Consider the following 27,828-nt stretch of genomic DNA (forward strand, 5'->3'; position numbering starts at 1 on the left):
GAAGCAGAGGCGGCGGGAAGCATGGCCCTGAGGGCAGACGATGAACAGAATCACTGAGGTTATTTATACATGAGATTAGGGAAAGCAAGAGGCTGGAGATTAGGCATTTTGGATGCTGATTCATTTACTGTTTGGATAGAAACTGCTAATGATCAGTTGATCCTCCTCCACATAAATTAAATAAAGAAGGCAATGCTCATTTTACCAGGGATGTGAGAACTGGCTAACTCCTGTCCCCACGGTGACTTCGTTTTTCCCTTGATGGTGAAGGTAGCGATCACCTTGTCTCCTCCAATCCTTCGGGCCCCTATTTACCTGTTCCTCTGTCTTCAGATCTCCAAACTCCTCCAAGAAAGCAGTCTCTGAAGGGAACTGTGATGGCTCCAGGAAGTTGAGCAGACTGAAGAGCTCCTCCACCGAATTCTGCAAGGGCGTCCCCGTGAGCAACACCTTATGCTCCTGCACAGATTCACAGCATGGGGAACAGGTCTGAGCCGCCAAGACAGCAGGTTTGGGTGGGAAAGTGACGACAGGGCCTCCTGGGCTCAACTTGGGGGCAATTCTGTTTTTGCTTTTATGACAACATCGAGTGACAACATAAACAGATCAACCTTCCTTTCACATCCCTGAGTCCAGCAGCAATTCCATGTTAATTCAAGTACCCATTCATTCATTCACATTCTGGAGGGCTTGCTAGCCACAGACTGGGCACTGCGCCAAGGCAGTAATGTTCAAGGCTATCATCTTTGGTACCAGATCATTCAGGGACCTGGAAACAAGCCAAAACAACTTACATTTCCAGGTCACAAATGCCATGGTATTTAAGATGCCCCTGGGTCCCTCTGGGAGTCAATCTGTGGCAAAGGTCAAATTGCTGATCCGGTTCATAATAAAAAAAAAAAATTTGACTCCGGTACCATCGGAGCTACAAAGGGCAAGAAGAAAATCTAGGGTAAACAGACCGTGCACAAGCAAGCTGCATGCAGATGGCTAAAGAACACTTCCTCCACCGTGAACAGGAGGGGCCTGTGTTTACAGGAAGAGCACGCCAACTCTCACCAGGGCCATGAGCTTCAGGCCCTCCAGAAGCTTGCAGTTCCTGTTCTTCAACCTGTGGGCTTCATCGATGATCACACAGCTCCAGTGAATCTTCTTCAGCTCTGGGCAGTCTGCCAGGATCATCTCAAATGTTGTAATGACAACATGGAACTTGAAGACGCCTGACAGGGGGTTTCCCTGAGGATGAGACAAGCAAAGGCAGAGCTTTACAGGTGGCTGGAGAATTCGGCTACCGGGTTACAAGCTGGATTGGAGAAGGTGACAAGATAGACGGTCGGACCTAGGTGAGAGGCCAATAAGCACAATCTTCCTCTTTGAGAAGAGAAAGGAGAATCAAACCAGCTGTTTAGACAAGAGAGAGAGAGCCTGTTAATTCAAAGAAACAAGAGCAAGATAGCATGTACCCCCACACAAACGGGACAGAGCATGGAAGGCCAAGCAAGGAAGCTTTTTGTTCATTACTTGCCGTGACTGAGGAAAGCTGATGGGTGTTGATCCACATGTTCCTAGCCAGCAGGCAGTCTAAACCACGCAGAGCTTGAATGCTCAAAGAAAGCTCTCTTTGCTAGTTTTCAGCAGAATTAATTTCACCTTGTAACTTGGGTTCTAGAACAGATTCACCGTCACGATCCTAATTCACCTGGGACAAGTGCTACCACGCAGGACACACGTTTGTCTTCCTGTTTGTCTTAACTGCTACCACCACATTTAAAAAGCAGAGCTGAGTCACATTAGAACACATCTTAAATTTCTCCTGGGTGTCTCCTGCTGTCTGTGAAAACTGTGCTATGAGCCCTGCCTCTCCTGTGACTGCATTCATTTAATTTTTACCTTCTTTATGAAAACCAATGCTCAGGACAAGCCTACAAGGATACTGAGCAAAGTGCTTATACTTAACAAAAACGTCTTACAAAATCCTCTTGTGCTTTTAACTATTTGTTTTCTCTTTATCCTTTAACCTCAAATCCGTTAACCTCCTCTCTCTCCAAACTCCCTGACTGAGGATCCTTCCTTTGTTCACAAATCCCTCTGCTCACTTTCTTCACTGAGCACATCATAATCCAGATAAAATTTTCTGCATGTAAAAGCAACTTGGTAAGCCGAGCAAGAAGCCAAGCTTTCGGTGTCCTAAAAATGAGCCTCTGGTGTATGTCAGTGTGGAAAGCGTGCCCTACAGTTCTGTGTTTTATCACAGATGAAGTTACCAGGGAGGAGTGAGACATCTGCCTCAATGAGTATGTGACTGCAGAGTAAGTCAACAGTAATTCCACGCAGGGTATTAAACCCTGAAAGACAAGGGGTAGAGAGGCTGTTGTGAATCACAATGGCGAGCTGTCGGCGGATATCTGCGACGGGTGGAGGGCTCACCTGTGCATCTCTGTACACCATCTCGTACTGCTGGATCATCTGCCTGCTGATCTGGCTGCCGTGGTACACGATGGCATTCATTTCCGTCCACGTCCGGAACTCCCGCTCCCAGTTGGTGATGGTGGAGAGTGGGGCGATGATGAGGAAAGGGCCGTGGATGCCCCTGAGGAATATTTCTGAAAGGAACGTGATGGACTGGATGGTTTTCCCTAGGCCCATCTCATCGGCCAAAATGCAGTTTTTTCTGCAGAGTAAGAAACAGACCATTCATCGTCAACATCGGAAAGAGGGGGAGGTGGGTCACAACGAAAAAGATACTACAGAAGCGTACCTTGACCTGTAAGGTCATCAGTGGAGGTTTTATCAGCATTTTCCAGAGATGCAACTGAGGCAAGTTTCCATTGTTATTTATACCCTGCCTACTTCCAGAAATGAACTATTGCAACTTGTGAGAAAATACACGAGACGTGTCCATTCAAATGGAAACTAAAAATACTAAAAATTAAAATAATAGTGCTGCAAGGAGAAAATTATAAAATGCCTCAAACCTACGCCAGTTTCTCTACCTGACAAACTTCGTGGAAGCGAAGGCAAAAATAGAAACAGAAGTTACATGATTCTCATTGTCTATCACCTGTGTTATCAAAGGACAGACTTTTAATCCCCATCCTAACTTCTGTGTCAGAGTGAAAACGATGGTCTCTTTGGTGACCCAGAATCACGGACTGCACACAGCAGTCATCTCTGCAGGTGTGGCCCCTGTCCAGTCTCGCTCATCCTTGCACAGGTGGGCAACCCCAGACCTGTTGTGTTTCAGTGCATTATGCCCTGAGTCCCACTGTGAGTGACAAAGACAAGGTTGGAACACAGGTCTCCAGAGTGCCGGCTTGGTATGTGTTCCACTCCATGTGGCCTTTAAAATCAATGCTGGGGGGGCACCCTAGAATGTTAATAAAATCTTAACCCATCTTTCTCAGATGTCATCTGCTTCATCTAGATTCTGATAGGGACTAAAGCGCAGAGTTGAAAACGACAAGTCGAGGCCATCCATGGCTCACAGATAGTGGAGCTGGGACTAGAATCCAGATTCATTCTCCTTTAGAGCCAATTTGTGCTAAAGACTTGGGAGATAAAAACATAGTTTTAAAGGATCTTTGGGGTTTTGTTTCATCTAGGTTGAGCCCAACCTTCTGGTTAGACTGACAGAGGAAAAAAAGAACAATGTTGATGACATCTAAAGATCATTCTTCTCTGGTTGGAGAAACCAAACCAAACCAAATCTGACATGAAAAACAGAAGTCCTGGTACGCCTGATGTACAAAGATCACCCACTAAACTGATGGCTCCATTGCACTCCACCACTCTGCTAGTGCCCCTCTATGCAGGCTAAGCCCACCATCTCCTTCCTGGCACAAACGTTTGGTAGAAAGATCAGCCCTGAAGACAGGACTGGTTCTGGTTCCACACCTGTTATACCAGTTAAAAAGAAGCCAGTTCATCCCCTCCAGCTGGTACTCCCGGAGCTGGTTACTGTTCTTATACTCTCGCGACTTCTCCAGTTTCTGCCAGGAGTCTGAAGCGGGTCGCTCCTAGGGGAGGGAGGGCAGAGAACACAGGATACACAGAGCAATGTTTCAGGAGCACGGGATGGAGAGGGATGCAGCGGGGTGAGGGGGAAGGTGGTGAATCTCACAACGCTGTCCTAGAGCTACCCGCAAACTGCAGTTGCTATCTTCTGACTGACGAGCAGGCCCTGTATGTTCTAGATTTCAGCAGATTACACTAAGAACACCTCTATAAAATTTGCAAGCAATTAATGAAGAAGAGAAACAGATTCACCTAAAATCTTAGTGTTATATTGCTTTACTGAGACTCTTAGAAATCACTCCCATTTACATATTAATTTCCCTACAAGCCAGTACAAAGGTTTTTAGTTTTCTATAGATAAAATTTTTTGTTATTTGTCCCAGTGGTATCAGCTCAGGAAAGTACAGTGGGTCAAATATTTTGTTGATGAGTTTCTAAAGCTAAAAGCCTATATAATCGAAACTATAAATTTCTTAAATTCACCATAAACATAAGAGCAATCTTATTGCTTTACTTTTCAATATGAAACACCAATTTCTAAATGTAACTGATCTCTGTTGATGTGAAATGCCATTTTTTATCATATATTAAGTTCTAATATATCCAGGGAGCTATATCCAAAGTCTTCATTCTGTTCCACCAAGCTGTCTCTTACTGCAGTAAAATCACACTTTTGAATTACTACAGCTCTACAAATGATGGGGAATTGTTTTTCAAAAATGTCTTGGCTATTTTTTAACTTAGTATTCTGTGTAACTGTAGAATCAGTATCAAATTCCCTTAAAATTCTATTGGAATTTCTAATTTGGAGAAATTTTTAAATTTTAGGTATTAAGTCTGCCCATCTAAAAATTTTGTTTATTTAGGTTTTATATTATTTGGACATAGACTTGATTATTTTGCTTCTAGACAAATTGAGCCCCTAGGCTGACACTTTTGAGGTCTCAAAAATAAAAAAATTCTTAGCTATGCCTGTAGTTACATAGAGAACTTTGAGACTGCAGCTTTTCTCACAGCAACTTTAGTCTTTGGGAGTTTTACTTTGGGGTATTACAGAAAGTTTAGTCCTAAAATATGTTATTATCTAAAACTAAGCCATTTGCATGTGAGATTTAATAAAATATCCCCAATCATATTGTATCACTGATATTTGGAGGTAAATATAATGGTTTAATCTGTTCAGACTACTGAAAGTGTGGTCTTTCAGAAACTTACATACCACAACTTAACCTACAAAATTACGATAGCTGTCGTTAGGCCAAGCTCCTTGAAACAGAACTCTGTGGAATACTACTATCAGCACATAGGTACAGGAGCTTTTACAAATATAAGGGAAAATAATTTATTATGTCAAAAATTAATTTTAAAGAGAAAGCTTTTAAACCAAGATATTCTCATATGAACTGTCTTGTTCTGTTCCCTTAAAGAAATTACATTAACCCCTAGGAATCATTCAGCCTGGCTCCCTTAAGTTCATGTAACTCATTTTAATGGCACTCTACCCCACACTATTGGGAGACTTTCTGGAATGTTCCTCATCTCTAGCGACGGAAGAGGCTCACTTTTAGCACCACAAAAACTGTAGAACAGACTCTCACTGCAGGTTTCTACTTTGCTGCCTTGGTAGCACTCTAGACACAGAGGCCTCACACCCTCATCCAGCCCCTCCTCTGGGTCTGCCCACTTTCTCCAGGTTTTAGCTTTATGTCGCCTACTGCCCAGAAATCTCAGCAATCTAAGGATGAGACTTGAAATCGGCTAGAGGTTTCTGACGCCTAGTCTGGCTGGCTCCTCAGTGGTATCACAGACGACAGGCAAGCACCTACCCCAGGGCTCCAAAACCTTCAGTATTGTTAAATTTAAAAGAGAATCGATATTTGGAGTCTCAAAGGTGGGTCTTAACTAGTAAATGACTGCTACTCTCTTTGCACAGTGGTTACTGACACTCATGTCTTGCTCTCCCAAAACTCTGTTATTTTACCTACAAGCAACCAACTTTTAACCAAAAAGTTTTTAGGGACAGAATGTCCTAGTTATCAAGACAAGTGATATAAAAACAACAATAAGGACTAGGTAACAGGTAACAGTTTTTCATATAAAAATGTGATTTTTTTTTTTTGGGGGGGTGGGATTTCCTGGAGGCCTAGTAGTTAGGACTCTGTACCCTCCACTCCAGGGGGCACAGATTTGATCCCTGGTCAGGGAACTAAGACCTTGCACACCATACAGTGAGGCAAAAAAAAAAGAAGTGACTTAGGAAAAAAAACCAGAAACTGATCATTCCAGTCTATAGCCATATTCTTTAACATCTCTGATTCTCTTCCCAAGTTAGTTACACCTTAACTGAGCTCTATCCCAATTCTGCCTCCTTTTAATTACTAGGTACCCTGGGACATTTCTGCAGCTTGGTGGTAATAAACCAGAATCAGAAAAACTAACCAATTCAACACATATGGAAAACTTATTTGTTTTCTCTGCCAAGTCCTAGGGATCTTTTGATAAAGGACAATTTCTTCCCTTTAAGAACATTCTTAGTAAAAGTGAAGGATAAAACCAAAGAAAAGAGATCACCGATGGAGAAAGAGATAAGAAATAGGAAACAAAAAAAGATACCAACAACCTATGGAGCTTCTTTCCCAAGCCAAGCATTTCTTGCACCTTCTATCTTCCTGACCCCACGTGACAGCCATACACCAAGAAGACAAAGCTCATGACCAAGCTTCTTAAATGTCACATCCATCAAACTAGAGCCCAGACCTGAAGCTGACCCAGTGCCAGTAAAGTGTGATGTGGGGAGAAACATACTCTGAACCCCGGTTTCAATGCGCACGACCAACAGTAAGATGCCGCAGAAACCACTCAGGAGAACCACCTGGGGGACACCCAGGATCATCGCATTACAAGAGGCACCAGATAGTGACAGGTGTACGTTACCACGTGCTTGATTTCGGGGAGCACTTGCAGAGATTCAAATTCCTTAACTTTGGCAGGATCCACGTCCTCCTCCAGTTCCCATGTGCTCTCTTCGTAAGGCAGTGAGCACCACTTCACCAGGTAATGCGTCACTTCCTGGGGGCAAACGGGAGAGGAGCTTGCATTCTTTCTACTACGTTAGAGGAATGGATCCTACACTGACGACCTAGGAAACCCTCCCTATGATACAGCACACAAAGGCCATTAAAACAGAGGCCATGTGTTGGCAAAACACGAGACAAGCAAGGAAGACATTTTAGAAGAGTTAAAACTGAGAAATACCCACCTCTCCGGTTTCTGCATCCTTGGTGTGGGCCACCTCTAAGATGCGATCAACCTCCACATAGTCTGGGTTGAACAAGTCTTCGTCAGGCTAAGGCAAACAGGAAAGAAGAGCTAAGGAGTGACTCCCTTCTTGCCAACCCAGCATCCAATATTTTAAGTGACCCCCTCCCCTCCCGCCGCCCACCGCCATGGGCTCTATCAGGGAACGCAGAAAGAAAAGGTCTGCTTGAGTTTAATTAGGCCCCATTTGCTTATTTTTATTTCCATGACTCTAGGAGGTGGGTCAAAGAGGATCTAGGTGTAATTTACGTCAAAGACTGTTCTAAGTTGTCCTCTAAGAGTTTTGTATTTTCTGGCCTTATATTGAGGTCTTTAATCTATTCTGAATTTATTTTTGTGTATGGCATTAGAAAGTAATCTAATTTCATCCTTTTATATAAAGCTGCCCAGTTTCCCAAGCACTACTTAGTGAAGTGGCTGTCTTACTAACAGAACACTGTAAAGCAATTATATTCCAATAAATTAGAAAAACAACCAAAAAAGGGAGGTTTGCTTAAATAAATCAACTCACCAACTTTTCTCACAGTCCCCAAATCCTGCTCTTCAGGACTACATTTAAAGGCACGACCACACCTTACAGGTTGCACCAGGGCCAGGGAAGGATTTCCTGTTGGTCATTTCAGTGCGTGCATGCTAAGTTACTCAGTCGTGTCCGACTCTTTGGACTACAGCCTGTCAGGTATCTCTGTCCCTGGCATTCTCCAGGCAAGAACACTGGAATGGGTTGTCGTGCCCTCCTCCAGGGTTATTAAGTACTGAGCAAAAATCAGCACAGAGGATTTCCAGAGATAACCCATGGAAACCCAGAATGTCAGTTTCTTTTTCTTCTTCACACCAATAACAGTTAACCCTGGATGGATGCACGAGGGGAGCTTCTGGGGATACTGATAATGTTCTATTCCTTGATCTAGGTGGTGGTTAGATAGGAGTGTTTATTTTGTAAAAGTTCATTGAGCTGTACTCTTAGGACTTGTTTCTTGTTAAACAGACCATGCTTCCCTGCCCAAAGTGTACTTATAAGAACAGTAATAAACAAGATTTAGAAATATTTAATGTGTGTCCAGTGCTTTCAAGTAAGCCTCTAAACTACTTTATGGAGTAAGTGCTGTAAAAACTTTAGAGATAAGAGAACTGACTCAGAGAGGTTAAATATGTCCGGTGGCCAGGGTTGCAAAGCCACGTGGACCAGAACGCTTACCCAGGTCTTTCTTGCCCAGAAGCCCTCCTCCTGAACTGTAGAGGTGTACTCACTGCCCCTTAAGCTAGAAGGCACTTAAGGAGCTGTATAGTTTCTTCTTCCAATCTACACAGGAACACTTCTTACAGCAACCCTGGCAAATCCACCCTCGGATACAATTACTCCTATGTTCAGGAATTTATTGCCCTCTGAGACTTGACCCACTGCCAAGACAGCTTTACCTCTGCCTGTTCAGTAGTAGCATCACAATCTTTATCATTATCACTATCAAATTACCGCCTAATTTTCCTCCTAGAACTGTGCCTCACTGGAGTGAACTGCTTCCTCTACAGCAGTGGTAACCCAGTGATTCTCTTCTCCCTATCTGAATACCTCCCAACCTCAGGTGTTCAATGTTCTTCGGATGCCATGCTTCCAGATCCCTCTGTGATGCAGAGAGCTAACCCTTGTGGAGCAGTGACCGTGGGCCAGACACCGTGCTAAGCACTTTCATCCACACTGTGTCATTAAATCCTCCCAGGTATTCTGAGGGTGATGCTACGAGGATTTCTGATTTACAAAAACAAAGGATGCTGAGTCCAGAGGAGCTATTCAGTTGGCCCAAGGACATTCAGCGGTGCGTGGACACCTGTGGGTGTGGGTGTTGGGTGGCACCAGCACTGGGCCTCCCCTGCCCACCTTTGCCCTCGATCACTCAGACGTGCCTCTGCCCACTGTTAACAGTCCTCGCCCAGCTGCCCTCAGGCTTTACAAAGTCTCTCCCTGAACCCCGGTACCCAGGTCAGCGTAATCCTCAGGAAAGAAAAGAGCAGGGCAAACGGGGCGCCATCTAGGATTACTGGCACTTTTTAAGCCCCACCCTACTCTTGCCGTTGTTGTTCAGCCGCTCAGCCACGTCCGACTCTTTTGTGACCCCATGGACTGTGGCCCACCAGGCTTTTCTGTCCACAGGATTTCCTAGGCAAGAATACTGGAGTGGGTTGCAATTTCCTTCTCTAAGAGATCCTCCCAACCCAGGGATCGAACTCGAGGTCTCCTGCATTTGGCGGGCAGACTGTTTACCACCGACCACCAGCTCTTGGTTCACAGTAAACTTTGTCCCTTGAGCTGCGATCCGGTCATCTTCCCCACTCTAAAGCTGTACAGATCTTTACAGTACCAATGTGAGCCATTACTTATCAAGCCATTTACATGATTTAATTCATCCTTGCCTGTCCAGGTGAACCTGAACTTGGATTCTGGCATTCATTCTCCCAGCGCTGGGTCTGGTGCTAAGGAGTCAGGGGCTAACAGGCCTCCAGTCCGTGGGGCGTGGGAAATGCTCAGCCTTCTAGCCTGACTCTCCTTCACATGTACCCCTGGCTACCTCAAATAAAGCGGGTGGAAGTAATGTGTATGAAGAAGCTCTATTCAGAACTAGGCTATTATTTACAAGACCATCATTTATGCAAGTTATGAGTAAAACTGTCGACCAGGTCAAGACCAAAGACAGCGTTACAGCAACTACTTCACAATTTTCCTTCCTCTGAGTGGCCTCCAATCTCCTCCCATAACTGTCCCTTCTCACCAGGGACTCCCACTACAGTATTTCTACACATCCTAACAGTTTTCTCTCTCAATACCCAACCAAGGGGGAAAAAAAAATCATTCCCTTGGGCATAAATCAGAAACTAGACTCATGGGGCCTCGTAGACTGCATTGAGGAGTCTGGACTTCAGTCCGCCCGGGGAGACAGGAAGTGCCACAGGGCCTGAGCAGGAGTGGCGTCAGGCAACCCTCCTCACCGGCCCGGGCACAGCCACGTGGTGACTGAGCACGCAGCCCGCGCCTGGTGTCCTGGAGAGAAGGGAAGGCGAGGCCCTGTCTGCCTTGCAGGGCTCAGAATGGCAGACCCAGACATGTAAACAGGTCGCTACGCTGCAAATCCTTGCTAAAATAGAGGTGTGAATGCGATATTCTGGGAACCCAGGGAGTGCGTCCAACAGGGCTCCAGGTTGGCTTCTCCAATTCCAGCCCTTCCTTCCCCTGATGCTCTATCAGAGGAATGAAGCCATAAAAAACAGTTCTCACAGGCTTTACAACGAGCCTGGAGAGGCTTGGGGCCAAATGTTGAGGCTAAAGAGAAAAGACTCCATATTGGGACAAAAAGAACACTTACTGACACCGTCCTAAAATAGGTTTTTGGCATTTGTGGGGAAAAGGAGCACCATGTGAACAATGAACTGGTAAGTTATGTGTGGCAGTTTGCTATGATTTGATGGCATCTGAGTGCACTCTAAAGGTCGCGTATTTGTGACTACATTTAAAAAATAATTTATGGTTTTTTCTTTGTAAGTTATCCATATAAAATTGAAAAATTACATGTTAAAGAAAATAGAAATCACCACGATCCTACTGAATAGAGAATATTAGGTCAGTGTTTTCACATAAACTCAGACATTTTCTATGCATTATTATGGTGATTCTTTTCCCCTGCACACCACCCCCCCCAACTCTCACCCCCAATGCTGGGAAAGACTGAAGGCAGGAGGAGAAGGGGACGACAGAGGATGAGATGGTTGGATGGCATCACTGATTCAATGGACATGAGTTTGAGCAAGCTCCAAGAGATGGTGAGGGACAGAGAGGCCTGGCGTGCTGCAGTCCATGGGTTCCCAGAGTTGGACACAGCTGAGTGACTGAACCACCACCACCCCTAAAACGGAACTCTCTTATGCTACAGGAGACTGACGTTTTCAATTAGCAAGAGTTTACAACATTAAGCCCCTTCCTATTGACATTAATAACTGTCCTCCGTATCACTTTTACTAGTTGCGCAGTACTACACTCTGTGGAACGTATTATAATTTAACAGCATTTATTACCTAACATTATGCTTGTTTTCAATTATTCACCAACATAAACTGTTTATCATTGCTAAGTCTTTGCTCCAAGATCTGATAGATTCCTTAAAATAAATGATGGAATTAGAACTGCTGGGACAAGGGCTATGCAAATATTGAGGCATTTGACATCTGTCGTCAACCTACTTACTCTCCTGAGAGGGCATCCTAAGTTACGCTCCCAAGCCGTGACGACAAGAGGGTCTCTTCCATATACCTTCACCAGCAGTGGACAATACTTACTTCTAAAACCTTCCAACATTTAGTAAGTGAAAACTAGAAGATTCCCATCTTAATTTGCATTTCTTTGGCTGCTAGTGAAATTACTTTTTTTGTATGATTAGTAAATAATTTCCCCCTTTCTTGAATTCCCCAATAATCTGTCCATTTTTTTCTATTTAGGATTTTATACTTTTCTTTTTTTCTTAATTTTTATTGGAATATGGTTGCTTTACAATTTTTAGTTTCTACTGTACAGCAAAGTGAACCAGCTACACATATACATAAATCCCCTCTTCTTTGGGATTTCCTTCTCAGTTAGGTCACCACAGAGCCCTGAGTAGAGCTCCCTGTGCCCACAGGGTCTCATTAGTTACCTAGTTAATATACTGCAGGATTTGTACGTCAATCTCAACCTCCCAATTCATCCCACTTCCCTGGATCCATGCATCTCTTTTTTGTCTGTGTCTTTATGTATCTTTCTTTTTGAATTATAAGAGCATTTTTTTTATCATTACAGCTATTTGTCATATGTATAGGAGTGTGTATCATGTCTGTGTCTATGCAAATATAAATAAGGTTTCCATATTGGATAAGAATGGGTGCCTTGTATGTAGATGCGTGTAAAGTTGCTTCAGTCATGTCCGACTCTTTGTGACCCTATGGACCGTAGCCTGCCAGGCTCCTCTGTCCATGGAATTCTCCAGGCAAGAGTACTGGAGTGGGTTGCCATGCCCTCCTCCAGGGGATCTTCCTTACCCAGGGATTGAACCCGCATTTCTAATGCCTCCTGCACTGGCAGGGGAGTTCTTAACTACTAGTGCCACCTGGGAAGTCCAAAGTCAAAGTGCTAGTCACATCTGACTCTCTGTGACCCCACGGACTACTGTAGCCCATTGGGTTTCTTTGTCCATGGGATTTCCCAGGCAAGAATACTGGAGTGTGTTGCCATTCCCTTCTCCAGGGGATCTTCCTGACCCAGGGATCAAAGCCAGGTCTCCTGCATTGCAGGCAGATTCTTTACCGTCTGAGCCACCAGGGAAGCCCAGTTGTATGTATGTATGCATGTACACAATTAGGAAATACATATATGTACATATGTACTTAACTTTAAGATTTATTTGTGGTATTTTCCAATTTATAGACACTAAAGATGCTCTGATATCCAAATCCATCAATCCTTCCTCTTACTGTAGGTACTACACTTAGAAATTCCCAAGTTGATATATTTATTTACTTATTTTCTAACATTTTGGCTTTGTTTCTATTTTACACCCAAACATTAAGTCTTCTAGGAACTGCCCTATTGGGGAGGGGGAGGAAGGAAATGAAAAAACTGTGCAGACATTCCTTTTGCCATAGAATGTAACCGAGATGCAGATTCTTAGATTCTTATCAGTTGTAAGGTTTGAGCCTTATTCCATTTTCTTTGAATTAAATCTGGACAACTCGCGTCTCAAATCAGGGCATGCCTGAGCAATAGATCTGCACGGGACTTCGACTTAAAGAAATTTAAACCTGGGATCTAATACTGCAAGAAAAGCAGTGATCAAATTAATAAGTATAACGCTTCACCTCAGTAAAAATGTGCTTCATCTGGGCTTGTTTATTCCTAAATCGCTTGATCTTCTGTGCGATGCGAGGGTCCTTTTCGAGTTCTTCCATTGTGGCCCATTTACAGTGTAAGTAGGAACTATCCAAAGACACACAGATTGTGAGACGAGTGTAGAACTGGCAAATAATCAGACTTTAAAGTTTCAGTAACCAGGGTGACCATCTAACATAGCAGCAGTGGAGTGGCTTGCTGTGGAAGTGCTGGAGACTGGACTTAGAAGGGCCTTGCCCTTCAGGACAAAAACTGAACACGGACAAGGCAGCAATTCCAAGCAACTGGTCACTCTGTGGCTCCTAGAGAAACTGGCTCACAGTGGAGGCAGGGCAGGTATAGGGAGGCTAGCATTCATGCACACTAGTGGAAGTGGGCACATAGCCAAGAAAAAAAGGAAAATGCAAGAGAGCAGAAAAGTATAGGCTATAGGACTGTGATTCTCCACACTGTGTGCAAAAAGGAACTACATAGGGATTTTTTAAAACACGTCAACCCTTGGGAACTATGCCCAGAGTAGGAGTCAACTGGCCTCGAGGGCAGCAAGGACTTCAGTACTTTTAAAAAGTTCTCCAGGTGACTCTATACGTCAAGTTGAGCACTGCCCCCTAAGGTGAACTTGTGCCCATTGAGGTCTGTGAGTCACACCTTAGGGGCCATTCTTGGAAAATATAGAAGATAATGATGGGATGAAGGAAAGACGTTTTATTCATATAAAATCCAAATACAAAGAATACATTAAACAGACGTACAAATTTCTATACTTGACGTAGAACAGCTCCAGGTCGAATGGGGGTTCTCCCGGGTGGACCTGCAACCCAAAGCAAGCTGTTATCAGCCTAGATCCCTGAGGACCACTCTTATGTACCAAACGAAAAAGGTAAATCAAGCGTTCCTTCTTGGTTTAGAACATATTTCTAGAGGACATTTGCATTTTGCCAGGCCGTTTTTCTGGGCCATTATGGAGCAGACTTTCTAAAGGCTGAACACATAGCTAAGCTACAACATTAAAAAAAAAATTCCTCCTGGTGTCATTCCGAGATCTCGGCTGGGAGAACACTCAGATGAAAAAATCAAACTGGCCCAGGGCTCTGAGAGCTGCTGCGAAAGTGAGAACATGCATTTCCGGTGTCTCCACACCCACCCCCGAGCCCCGCCCCCTCCTCCTCGTTGCCCACACACCCCAGAGGCGTTCACTCTCAAAGTGAGGAAATCTTCTTTCATAAATACTCGAGGTAAAAATGAAACCATGCTCTCCCTGACACTATGTTCTCATGCTCCTTTACACAAGGCATTTTCTCTAGAAGTTCCCTATGACAGCTCTGAAGACATCGAAAGGAAAAGGTGTTTGCACTGGGAGTCTTTTCCCATCTCTTCTTCTTGGCTCCTTGATGACTTTCAGTGAGCTATGGCAACTAAGAGGTCAATACCTACTGCTAGGATCACAGGGAAGAAAAACATCAATTTGGGTCATACTCAAATATTGAAGAATTTCATGTCCTAAAATCTTCTATGGAGGTGTCAACTAGCTTAACAAACCTAAGTGTCAACTAGCCCAACGACACTCTTGCCTAGCTCTCGGTCCAGCTGAGAAGGATCACTCCAGAGACCTCTTAGACATACAAGCCAAAAACATCAGCCACCAACCTCCTGGACAGTCTTAGAGGCCAGGATCTTCTCAATGATGTTTGCGTCATCTTCTGGAGGCTCCTGAAGACAGAGGTGAGAGAGACAGAAAGTGTATTACTGGCACCACAGAAGCCATGAAATAATTCTACAAGAAATGCTACAATAGATACTACTTGGTCCAAAGGTTCACCTTTGAGTAAAGAGGCTCCATCCTGTCAGCTCAGAGTGATCCAAAGATGGTACACAGCCTAACCTCTGTGCACAACCCTCCCTCCTTCCCCTCCCATGTGAGCAGGGAAGCTACTCTGCTTTGCAGATTCTTGACTTCAGATCTGCCTTTACCATCACTAAAATTGGTCCTGGGACCTCCCTTCTCTGCCCAAACTGCTTACATGTTACTGCATAAAATTTTCGGAAAGGCGTAATATAAAAGAGTCCGGGGACTTCAGAAGCAGAGTGCTCCAATTCTCACACCTTCCAGCTGTTGACTTTGGGCAAGTCAATTCACACCCCTTAGTTTCAAATCTATTAAAATAAGAACTAAAAATACATATCTCACTAGGTTACTGGAAGGATAAGATGGCATGTGAAAACATTTTTTGGACAGTAAGCGTTAGGCAAATGTAAGGCATAACTATTCTCTACTAAATGGTACCGCTGTTCTCCTCTGTACCTGGAAATGGCTTTCTGTTTTACTGATCATCCTTTGACTACAAATCCCAACTGGAAACAATTTAATTCTTTCCTTTCTACCCTTGATACACATCAACATTTTCTAATCTCCATGAAATCTCTTTCTACAAAGGATACTTGATTTAAAAAATGTTGCCAAAAAAAAAAAATTTGCATTAAAAAAAAACAACAAACTTGGGACTTCTATGGTAGTCCAATGGCTAAGAGTGTAATCCCAAAGCAGGGGACCCAGGTTTGATCCCTGGTCTGGGAACTAGGGCTTCCCTGGTGGTTCAGATGGTAAAGAATATGTCTGCAATGTGGGAGACCCAGGTTCAATCCCTGAGTCAGGAAGATCCCCTGGAGATGGGAATGGGACCAACTCCAGTATTCTGGCCTGAAGAATTCCACGGACAGAGAAGCCTCGTGGGCTACAGTCCATGGGATGGCAAAGAGTTGGATATGACTGAGTGACTTTCACTTTTTTTTTCTCACTGGGAACTAGATCCCACATGCAGCAGATAAGAATTCACATGCTTAAAAAAAAAAAAAAAAAAAGAATTCACATGCTACAACTAAAGATAAATAAAATTAAACAATAGAAATTAAAAAATAAAAATAAACAATAAACTTACAAAAGGATACACTGGGTCAGAACACTCCTGTTAAATGTTTTTCCTAAGATTTTAGTTGAGCAATTTCAGTGGTTTCAACTGCACTATGTGACTTTTCCAGATCTGACACTTATCACAATATGAGACTTAGAACAGTGTATGAAAAGAACACACACCACAACCCTAACTCTCAGAATAACTAGCTGGGTTCCTTCTCAGAACTTTCCAAGAGGATGATTTGTGCTGTATATCATTGCCTTCAGTCTACCCATTCTAGGGCTCAGCTAACCCAAAGTTCTGCCGTTATAGAAAACATATTTTCTAAGAACTTAAATCAAGCTTTTCCCAGAAAATTGATAGTAAAAAATGACGAGTAGGGCAGATGGTGGAAGAGAAGTATGGAAATCAGCAGGCGCTGACAGATGCTCCCAAAGGCTACGCATATTCATTATGTCCCCCTGGACACATGGCATTGTGAAGTTAATCCAAAACGACAAGTCTTTTCCCACTGCTCAACCGGAAGATCAGTGAACTGAGGCTGGATACAGACTCAGCTTGGTTTCCTCTAAGTATATTTGCACTGCTTGATTCTTACGCATAAGAAAAGGAGGAGGCGACAGTTCACAGTGGGTTGCTGTCTTCTCCCATTACGCTAGCCTGTAATGGCAGGGATCCTTATTTGTTTTACTGACTGGTGTAGCTAGATACCTTGAGAAAGCCAGACAACAGTGGGTGATCAATGAATATTGGTTGAATGCTAAATAACAGGGAAGACAGATGGAATACAAAGGAAAGATAAAGGGTTATTCTTGATCTATATCATATAGTTAAAGCCTCCCTCTTTTTCCATATACCTGGACTTAACTTCTCTTGTCCAGATGGCTACCAGTGAAGGGCCCAAACTAGATGTCCTTTCCTGAGCAGTAAAATCACAACTCCAATCTTGCAGCCAACAAACAGAGCTCAGGCTATGACAAGTGGACAGCAAGCAAAGGAAAAGAGGCCGGGTTAAAGGAAACTAGATTAATGACCCAACTTCCTTCCTTACAACTTCATTTCTTTCCTAAATCCACCCCCCCCGCCAACCCGTTATGTACTGCGTGTCTTTTGAGTTTACATACTGGTCTTACAGACATAAACGCGCTATAGTCTTCATCAAGGAATGGCCAGGCACGCCCACATAATGCTGTAAGTGACTAAGGTATACAGCACGCAGAGGTCTTAAGCATACAATTATCGACGTTTTACATGTACACATACACAGTGAAGTCCCCCTGAGATAAAGTTATATTAAATTTTCAACATTTTTGGAAGATCCTCACGCCTCCTTCTAGACATAACCACTCTTCAGACTTCTACCACCATATTGATTAGTTTTGCCTATTAATAAGTTTCATGCAAATGGAATCATCTAGCATGTGGTTCATTCTCCTGTATCACTCTGCAGTATTTTACTGTATAAATTATTTATTTACCCACCACTCATTTATCCATGCTGTTGCTAAGGAATATTTGGGTTGCTTTCAATGTTCAAATAAATGCATTCGCTTACCTTGGATATATACACAGGAATGCAATTGCTAGGTTATGAGGTTGGTTATATGTTTTATTTTGAGGGATACTGTCAGAACTTTTTCCAAAGTAGTAGCAACCATTTTTACATCCAGCAGCAGTGCATGGGAGTTCTAACTGACTTGATATCATGAGTATTGAAAACTTCAGCCATTCCAATAGATGTGTACTCAGTTATGTTCAACTCTTTGCGACCCCATGGACTGCAGCTTGTCAGGCCTCCCTGTCCATCACCAACTCCCAGAGTTTACCCAAATTCATGTTCAGTGAGTCGGTGATGCCATCCAACCATCTCATCCTGTTGTCCCCTTCTCCTCCTGCCCCCAATCTTTCCCAGCATCAGGGTCTTTTCCAATGAATCAGCTCTTTGCATCAGGTGGCCAAAGTATTGGAAGTTTCAGCTTCAACATCAGTCCTTCCAATGAACACCCAGGACTGATCTCCTTCAGGATGGACTGGTTGGGTCTCCTTGCTGTCCAAGGGACTCTCAAGAATCTTCTCCAACACCACAGTTCAAAAGCATCAATTCTTTAGCACTCAGCTTTCTTTACAGTTCAACTCTCACATCCCCTCCTTCATTCACAATTCCCTGATAATTAAAAAGTGCTGAGTATCTTTTCATATGCTTATTGGCCCTATGAGGTTTCTATTCAAGTTATTTGCCTATTTTAAAAATTGTCTTTTTTTTTATTGTCAAGAGTTCTTTATATTTGCAAGTTGGACATGACTAAGTGACTGACCTTTCCTTTTCCACGTCTAGGACGCTAATCAGAGCATCAGACCTCTTCACTGCATCCCAGTGCTCGCTCTATGCATTTATGTTTTGCTCTGCTCTTTCCATTCATTTTTCTGTATGTCAGTTTAGACATTTTCTACTGATCTGTCTTCAAAGTCACTAATCTTATCTTCTATTATATCTAATCTGCTTTTAAACTTACCTATTGTGCTTTGAATTTTACAAATTTTCAGTTTTACAGTGTTGATCTGATTCTCTTTATACCTTCAATTCTCTGTTGGAATTCTTTACTTTAAAACTTATTTTGTCCATCTTTTCCTCTATTCTCTTTAACTCATTAATCATAGTAATTTAAACTTTTTTTCCTGCTAACTTCATTATCTGGATCATTTGGGGTTTGCTTCCATTAAAATTCTTGATTTTTAGTCAATTTCCCAGCCCTTTCAATGTCTAATAATTCTTTATTGTATGGTGAATATTGTGAACAAAAGAATCACAGCAGCTCCAAATGCTTCCTATTTTCTCCTCGATGAACAGGGAGAAGGAATGGGTCCCACTGGTCTAGTCCAATCAGGCTCTGCTGGGTCAGGACTGGGTCACCGTTTTGTTAAGACTCAGTCCATCTCTTGTTTAATCTATTCCTTGAGAACAAATGCCCAAAGTCACCTGACTGTAAGCTCGGCAGGTCTTTTTACTCCTCAGCCCTGAGTTTTCCAATCCCAAACAGGTTAACAATCTCTCTTAAGGAGAGTCAGTTTTGTTTTACAGTAGACCCATCCTTTCAGTGAGATTTTATCTCCTAAGTAACGCAAGACTGTGAGATTTCAATCTGCCTTCTGGTTCAGCCACCAACTTCTTGCATTACCCCAGAATTCAGCAAACGTCTCCTGGGGAAGGCTCCTTGCTTTGGGGATTCCTCTAGTTTCCAATCATTTCATCAGCCCTGCATAATCAATCACCAGCAGGGTCAGACAGTTTCTCGTCAACCCAGAGTAGGTCTCTGTTTGGGCCCAGCCTGGTGCTCAGCCCCTGCCTAGAATTACAGAATGCTTCCAGAGAAGGAAATAGTCAGCAATAATCAGCTCATCTAGGAATAGCTCTTCTCTGTCTGGAATTTTACTGCATCTCATTTTTACTGCTTCCACAACTAGCTGATGCCTTTAAAAATATGTTCTTTGCAAGTTACCTTTCTCTTCCCCCTTGCAGCGAGTGTTGGTCTGCCATGCCTGACTATTTCTTACCTGAAAATAGAATCCTCCAACACTAACTCTTATTTCTGCAGTTCCCTAGGGCCTAGACTTGGGGCTTTCTTTTCTATCTATCTATCTATTCTCTAGGTGATCCCATCCAGTCTCATGGTTTTAAATACTGACTATATGTGTCTTGCCTGCCGTATTTATTTATCCTGGGCTTCCCAGGTGGTGCTAGTGATAAAGAATTCACCTGTCAATGTAGAAGATGCAAGAGATGCAGGTTCGATCCCTCGGTCAGGAAGATCTCCTGGAGGAAGGCATGGCAATCCCCTCCAGTGTTCTTGCCTAGAGAATCCCATGGACAGAGGAGCCTGATGGACTACAGTCCATATGGTCGCAACGAGTCAGACACGACTAAAGCAACTTAACATGCAGGTGTGCATGTTGTCCGGACTGCTATATTTATTTAATCCAGCTTAGAACCCCATAATTACAAACTCCTTTATCTAGCTGTTATTTGTCATCACTACCTATCTCAGAAATATTTCACACTTCAGATGTCCCCAAACCAAACTCCTAGTCCCCCAACCATACCCCCCAAGCCCCCAACCATACCCCTTCAAACTACAGCTTTCTTACAATTGAATTAAAAAGAACTCTATCCCTCTGGATGTTCAACCCAAAAATCCTGTAATTCTCAACTCCTCTCTTTTTGCTCCATATCTCATCAGCTCCTATTTCATCAGCCAAGAGATCCTGTTGAGCTTACCTTCGAAGTACGTTCAGAACCCAGCCATTTCTCACCACCTCCACAGCTTCTACCCTGGTCTAAACCACCTTCATCTCTCACCCAGATTATTCCCAATCATCTCTTAAGTAGTCACTTTGTTACCACTCCTGTCCTACTAGTCTATTCTCAACACAAAGTTCGGAATGGCCCCTTCATTTAAGTCATTCTTTTGCTTAAACTGCTTAAAATATTTTTTTTTCAACTTGGGAGTAAAACCGAAAGTCTCCCAAAGGTCTTCAGAAGCCCACAGAATGCGTACCCAGCCTCTCATCTCCTCTGTCATCTTTCAGGTCTCCTTGTCTGTCCCTCATACACACCAGGCACGTTTCCACCTTCAGGACTCTGCTATTCTGTCTGCCTGAAATGTTCTTCTTCCCACACGACTCCTTCACTCCTTTACTTCCTTCAGTTCTTGGCTCATATATTACCTTTGTGAGGCCAACACTGATCACCCTATCTAAAACTGCAACCTTCATTCTTGAATTTCCTAACACTCCTATTCTGATGTTTTTTTTTCCATAGCACTTACCACCATGGACACACTACACACTTTTACTATTTCCAGGTTGATAACCAGCCTCTCCTGAGTTATTTCTACCCTTTGGAAGTTCTGAGCTTAGCCCTTTGGCTTGACACCCCACGTAGGCTGAAAATCTGGCAAACGTCTGGAGGAGGAGATGGGCTGTGTGCATGCCACAGGCTCCTCTCACTTTGCTATAGGCTCCCTCCACAAGGGTGGGAACTTCCGGCTCTTTTGTTCCCTGATGTTATCTCCAGCACTCAGAACAGTCCTTGTTACTCAATAGTAGTAGGCACTCAATAAATATTTCTGAATAAATCATGTTAAAAGATTTTACAATGCAACATGGGAACAGAAGTATAGAGCAAGTGCTACGGGCACACATAGCCAGAGAAGCTGGCCAAATCAGAAGAGGCTTTGGAAACAAGCTAGATGTCTATTAGCCTTAGACTTTCATCACTGCTTTCCTACCTACTTCCAAGTCTGTACGAACCAGATTAGCAAGCAAGCCTTCACACGCGTGCACCCGTGCTGCAAGAACCATGGTCTCTCCTCACCAGCAGGTGACTTCAAATGGGCTCTCTCTCTTTAAAAGAATTTTATTTATTTGATTATATATTTGAGGGGAGGGGGCTGCACTGGCTCTTAGTTGCAGTGCATGGGCTTTTTCTAGTTGTGGTGACCAGGGGCTACTCTCTGGTTGTGGTGTGATGGCTTCTCGTTGCAGTGGCTTCTCTTGTTGCAGAGCATGCACTCTAGAGCGAGTGGGCTCAGAAATTATGGCCCATGGGCTTAGTTGCCCGATGGCATGTGGAATTCTAATTCCCGGACCAGGGATCAAATCCATGCCCTCTGCATTGGCAAGTGGATTCTTAACCACTGGACCACCAGGGCAGTCCCTTCAAATAGTCTCTTATTCTTACCAACCATGAAGAGCAGAAAAAGATGGCTTCTGATGGCAAGATGTTTTTAAGCAAGACCCAATCCACAGAAACATTAACGTGTGGATGAAGGAAGCTCAGAACTTTACTCTGAGGGTTAAAAGGATGGAGGGCTTAAGGCATTCTTTGTTATAGAAAATTTTTAAGTAAAAATTAAGGAATATGAAATAAAACTTCAGTTTGCTTTTTGGCACTAAAGAATAGAGGATAACACTAAAATTTAAAAAAAAATCAAGTTATTATCAAAATTTTACAACAGATTTTTTTTACTCTATCCTAATAAAAGGGAAAAAAGAGGCTAGTGTTACCAAAAATACACATCAAAGTAGGAAGAAGACTGGAAAATCAGGATTTCTTTTTCCTAAACAGAGACCGTGCATAAGCATGATCATGTGTGTATAAACACTCAGTGTATACAGATACACACAGATATAAACTAAATCTGCTTGCCGCACACACTTCCATAACAGCCATCTGTTCTCAACTTCTTGGAATTTTCTCAAATTATCCTTCAAAGAAGACCATTTTAATTCATTCAATTTCATGTCAGAAACTCATGAAATTAATTTTTTCCCTTAGGGAAAAAAGTTTCAACTTACATCACTCCCAACCTCAACCAACCACCTGATTCACTCTATTTAGCTAGAATAAGGAGAGCCTCTAGTGAGATGCAACCCACTTTTCAAAACATTAAGTATTTACCAAATGCCATGGAAGGTCCAAAGTTGCATTCAAAAAGGTGCCCAGTCTCAGGGGCTTAGCTCTCAGTGGAAATAAAATAAAACATATTTTTCTTAGAAATGTGCCAGGGGTAAATCCTAATCAGTGCAACAGTAACCCTAAGTCCAGCAAGAGAGCAGAAAGCATGAACAGTTTGAATTTCAAATAGTGTGTTTTCCATTGGGCCCTAAAGGATGCCGGGTCATAAGAGGACTGCAAACAGGAAGGAAAGCTGAAACATACCCATGGGATGAAAGGACCAGTATAGGGGAAACAGGATGCCTATTTGGGATACAAGGAACACAGTCTTAATAGAAAAAAAAATTACACAGAACCGGGAGTGGGGATAAATGAGAATAGAATGCGGCTACATTCCTTAGAAGAAAATCAGGCAGGAATTTTGATCTAAAACAGGAGTTAAGAGGCAAAATCACCTTAGATTCTTGAGCGGGACACTGAGAAAAGCCAAAAACTGCCCTGGTATTGTGGGGAAATGAGCCTAGTAATGGAGCGAGAAGGACAGAGGACTGGGGCACGGAGTAACAAAGGTGCAAACTGCAGCTGTTTGAACACTAAAGCCTCAGCAGGACTGGTGGCCAGCAGCACCCAAGAGGAAACAAAGATAGCAGACACTCGGAGGAAAGACTCAGGGTGGGAACCGGTGGTGTGGCCAACGAAGAAACGGAAAGAATGAAAACCATCCTCCTGGGCAGAGTGGGACGGCAGCCTAAGTCCTGAATCACCCGGGCTGCCGCAGAGCTGCAGCCACTCTGCCCCGGGGCCTGCCCACGGTGGTCAGGGCTGGAGTGAGAGGAAGGCGAATGCCAGCAGGAAAACAGGCCAGTGTGAAGACGTGGAAGAAACAAGAGCCTGAGAGAGAAAGACAGACCTTTCTAATCCAGGAGTTAAGAATAATACCTGTTTCTATAATGTTTTAAGCATATTCATTCATTACTTACACATATAAATACATGAAATGTACATCTCTCTATGTTACTTACTACCCAATGTCAAGTACTACCTATGTTAAGTGAAAATTATGATCAACTAAAAAGTGACACTTGTTTTTGCAAAAGTTTACAGTGTGGTGGCATGAACAATCAGGAGTGGTATTCAGAGCAGGGCGCTGACCCATCAGTGCAGTCACAGGCTGTGGGTTCCGGGTACATCGGGAATGATGAATACACCACAAAACAGGGGAGGGACGTGCCATACTTTTCTCTAACTTTTCCTGGGGTTTAATGTACATTTTACTTTACTGAAGCTCTTTCATGCTGGAGAGATAAGTTGAAAAAAAAAAAGGAAAAGAAAAGGATTACAAGCCCTACCCGAACATGGTTCAAGGCTTCGACAAGGGAAAACAAAAACTGGCAGGTGTTTAAAGGACAGTGGCAGAGTCTAACACACGGGAGTGCCCAGGGAGACGGAGGAGGGGCACTCACCTCCAGCCTGAGGGGAGCAGGGAGCTTCCCGGGCGAGGGGACCACTGCGCTCACCTGCCAGGCGCAGGCGGAGACCAGACAAGGCGGAGGGGACTGTCTGCAAAGACTCGAGAGAGGGCACAGGAGAGCACTGGGAGGTGACGCCTCGTTCAAATTCAAGTCCTTCTGTCTCAGGCGAAAATCCCACAAACCACACCAACTGCAGGAGGCAAAAACTGAGACCGCCTTGTAAGAATCTACACCTTGTAAACACGCCATAAGCGGGCAAGTTTGTCTCTGTTCTAAGCCCTGCCATCAGTTTGACAAAGAATAAGAAAGCAGGGAGTCACAGGGAGGATGGGAACATACTTCCACCCCTAATCCCATACCCCAGCCAGGGGACTGTCCTCTAGACTCCGAAGCAGGCGTCTCTGCTGTCTGCCAGGCCCGAGCTAGAATGAATCACGCGTAAAGATGTTTGCAGCAATTCACCACTAGGTGAGCACTGCTGAGGCTGCAGTTTGGGGCTGGGACAGGGGCCAGGAGCCACACAAGTGGGCTGAGCGTGCCGATAAGACGCCGCAAAGAAAGCAGGGGGCGGGGGGGGGGGGGCAGTGGGACCTTTTTGGTGCTGACTGCACACCCTCCTCTGCCCCAAGTTAAAGCCAGCAAGCAGGCAGACACCCTTCCAAAGGGCCTCGGGAGAAGGATGGAAGAAAAAGTCTCATCTTCTTCTACTGGTTTTCTGGGCCCCTGGACACTCTGAGGATTGCCTGGAATCCTAGATGAGATCTCTGACTTTGGGGCTTTGTGTTAGTCTGGGAAATCTTTGTTCAGACCTCCCCAGAGAGCCCATTATGTAAGACAGACCCGAATAGAGGGCTCCACGGAGCACTGACTCAGGTCAGTCACTCAGTCCCTAGAAGGTGGTCGGGTCTGTCCTGTGGCGTGGAGGCCAGAGCCACATGGCTACCTTTTCTGAACATCAACACCAAAACCACATTTTGGGCCTCTTTCTTTTTTAAATTTAGTCACAATTTTTGAGGTGTAATTAATGCAGATTCAGATTCTAGCTTATGTTTCACCACATATAAACTCTTTCTTGAATGCACCTTTCATTAAGATAAAAACTCAAGATATTTCTGTCTGATCAGCTAACACTGCCCTTTAGGTACTAGGGTAGAAGTCAGAACAACAATTGAAATATGGGTAATAACTTTGGCTAAATGGCTACTAGGAGAAAATGAAATCCCGTATAGTGTTTTAACTACCAAATCAACCATAAAATCGCCAAGGAAGGGAAACCCACTGTAAATATTTATTTGGCCACATTGGGTCTTAGTTGCAACAACATTTTTCATTGTAAAATGTGGGTCTTCTAGCTGCGGCATGTGGGATTTAGTTCCCTGACCAGGGATCGAACCTGCACCCCCTGCATTGGGAGCATGAAGTCTTAGCTACTGGACTACAGGGAAGTCCAAGGAAACCAACTATAAAGCAATATAATCCTATCATGTCAAAGAAGTCTTGCAAGGATTACTTTTAACTATTTGCTTGAAAAGTACTGCAATACACTATGTCAAATTATTACAACTATTAGGTGTTCTATTCATTAGCTGGATAACCCTGATCCAGAGAGAGACACAAAATCAGTTCTTACATGCTCAGCACTGATCCACTGCTGCTATGTAATGCTGTGATCTGGATTGTTCTGTGCTTGTTTCCTGGTTGTTAACATAGGCATAAGGGTCCCTGGTTCCAGCTACTTTCTATGCAGACACAGAGCAAAAGGCTGTGAGAAATTACGTGAAAATGCTTGATGCAGGAGTCAAGGTGGGTGGCACGGATAAAAGCATCCTCAGCTCCAGGAGGAAGGGCAGGTATTTGTGCTGTTGCTGCACAGGGAGAACGTGAATCCTGCCAAGTCAGCAACCGGGACTCCATAACGACAGACAGCCTGTGTCCCAAAATGTGCTGCCGGCCGTCAGGCGCATCCCACGTGCACAGCCTGCTGCTTCTTTTGCTTCTGCGTTCTCCTCTGTAAGCTCCTTGGCTCAGACCTCCTCCTTTTCAACGTGTATCCCCACCCCCTCTTCCTTGGTAGCATCTGGGGGTACCAGGACTACATGCTGGCCTCGTCTTCCCTGACACTGCTGCTAGTGGAAATTCCTAAACTGCACAGATGGGCATCCTGCTTCTCTGCCTGAAACCATCACTGCCCCAGGCCCCTTGTACAACCTACGGGAAGAAGGCCAAGGCCTTACCTAATGTGGCTCTCCTTACCACCCCGGGATCATCTCCCATCACTCCTCAAATCAAACCCCAACGTCTGACCATGCTCATTAAACTGTCATATCACAACCTCTGGTACCAGCGGTTATAGGGCTGTGGTTCACGTTGGAAACACCTCTCCTAAAACCCTGACCTCCCTCTCCTGTTTACTCCTCCTCCTCCAGTCGCTGTATCCAGCACATACTTCCAAGACCTCGCTTAACTCACAGTACCAGCACAGCCATACTCTCCTCCCAGATAAAACTCCCTGGAGGCAGGGACCAAGCCACGATACTCATCCTGGTGTCCTAGGACCTGGCCCTGCTGTGGACTTGCCACACACCTTTGTAACCCCAGTCCCAACTGTAATGACTGCTTTATGTGATTCTGTTCACTGAGTAGCTATTTACTCCATATCACACTTCTACATTCTAATGGGAGAGACAAATAAAATGAAATCAGAACACAATTATAAATTGTAAAAACTGCTATGAAAGAAACAGGAGTGAAATAAAAAGAATCATTAGAGGATTTCCCTGGTGGTCCAGTGGTTAAGACTCTGTGATTCCAACACAGAAAGCCCAGGTTTGATTCCTGGTCAGAGAACTAGCTCCCACAGGCTTCAACTAAAGATCCTGTGTGCCACAACTAAAGACCCAGTGCAGTCACAAAAATAATAATTAATTGAAAAAAAAAAAAAAGAATCATTGACAGGGGCAAGGGTCTACTTCAAATAAGAGTCATGTGAGGCATGTGGCAAAGAGCATTCCAACCAAAAGGGACCACACAGGTAAAGGGCAGTAGGTGGGAAAGAATGGCTGATACATGGCTTTAAAAGAGGCAAGTCTTTTGGCTGAAGAGTAATGAGAGAGATGGCGCAAAGTCGTGTATCTGAAAAACGAACTTAGGTGAATTCGGGAGAGTATGATGACAGAGGGACCTGCTAGGCACAGACAAGAGTCTGAACTTTCAGTTCAGCAGGAAGCCACCTGAAGGACAGAAACTGCAGTTAAAGTGATCAAACTTATGCTTTGAAAAAGAGCCACAGTACAACTCCATCAGGCAGTCGAAGTGACTGTCCGGCTGAGGCCGGCAGTCCAGTCTAAAGGTCGTACCTCCGCCTGCCAGGCCAGGGTAGAAGCTGAGAGGGCGGACGTCCGGCCGGCCCCGAGCACAGCAATGGTTTCCCCGTCATCGTCCACCACCTTGAAGTCCAAGTCCTCGTTGTATTTTCTGCGCTTCACTTGCCGCCCTGAGCGTCGTTTCTGCAGGACAAACACACCCGCCAGAGACGCTCAGTGAGTCGGAGGGAAAAGTGTGAACAGGGACACCCTTGCCTATCCTACACTTGCTCACACTCACAGGAGCTCTCTCCAACTTCCCAAGAAGGATCCGCCCTAAACACAACTCTTTTCAGAACTAAATTCACTCAAAACGGGACCCATTTGAGGAGAGGGAGCCACACCCCCTGGATCCAGAGTAGAAGGTGTAGTCTCAGGATCCAGGGAGATG

At 44.1% G+C, this 27,828-nt stretch overlaps 1 protein-coding gene across 7 annotated transcripts in view; it reads right to left on the reverse strand.

The window, feature by feature from the left end:
- Positions 1-27,828, reverse strand: part of CHD6 (chromodomain helicase DNA binding protein 6) — a 192,036-nt gene that overhangs the window by 78,509 nt on the left and 85,699 nt on the right. For all 7 annotated transcript variants that reach the window (XM_065922021.1, XM_065922024.1, XM_065922022.1 and 4 more), the window contains 10 exons: positions 27,432-27,581; positions 14,885-14,947; positions 13,990-14,048; positions 13,207-13,324; positions 7,274-7,360; positions 6,949-7,083; positions 3,895-4,016; positions 2,428-2,671; positions 1,060-1,236; positions 316-459 (listed from right to left, as the gene is read on the reverse strand). In XM_065922021.1, coding sequence (XP_065778093.1) covers positions 316-459; positions 1,060-1,236; positions 2,428-2,671; positions 3,895-4,016; positions 6,949-7,083; positions 7,274-7,360; positions 13,207-13,324; positions 13,990-14,048; positions 14,885-14,947; positions 27,432-27,581 — 1,299 coding nt within the window. The remainder of the gene's footprint in view (positions 1-315; positions 460-1,059; positions 1,237-2,427; positions 2,672-3,894; positions 4,017-6,948; positions 7,084-7,273; positions 7,361-13,206; positions 13,325-13,989; positions 14,049-14,884; positions 14,948-27,431; positions 27,582-27,828) is intronic.

Source organism: Muntiacus reevesi, chromosome 2 (genome assembly GCF_963930625.1).
Source record: "Muntiacus reevesi chromosome 2, mMunRee1.1, whole genome shotgun sequence".
Lineage (NCBI taxonomy): Eukaryota > Metazoa > Chordata > Mammalia > Artiodactyla > Cervidae > Muntiacus > Muntiacus reevesi.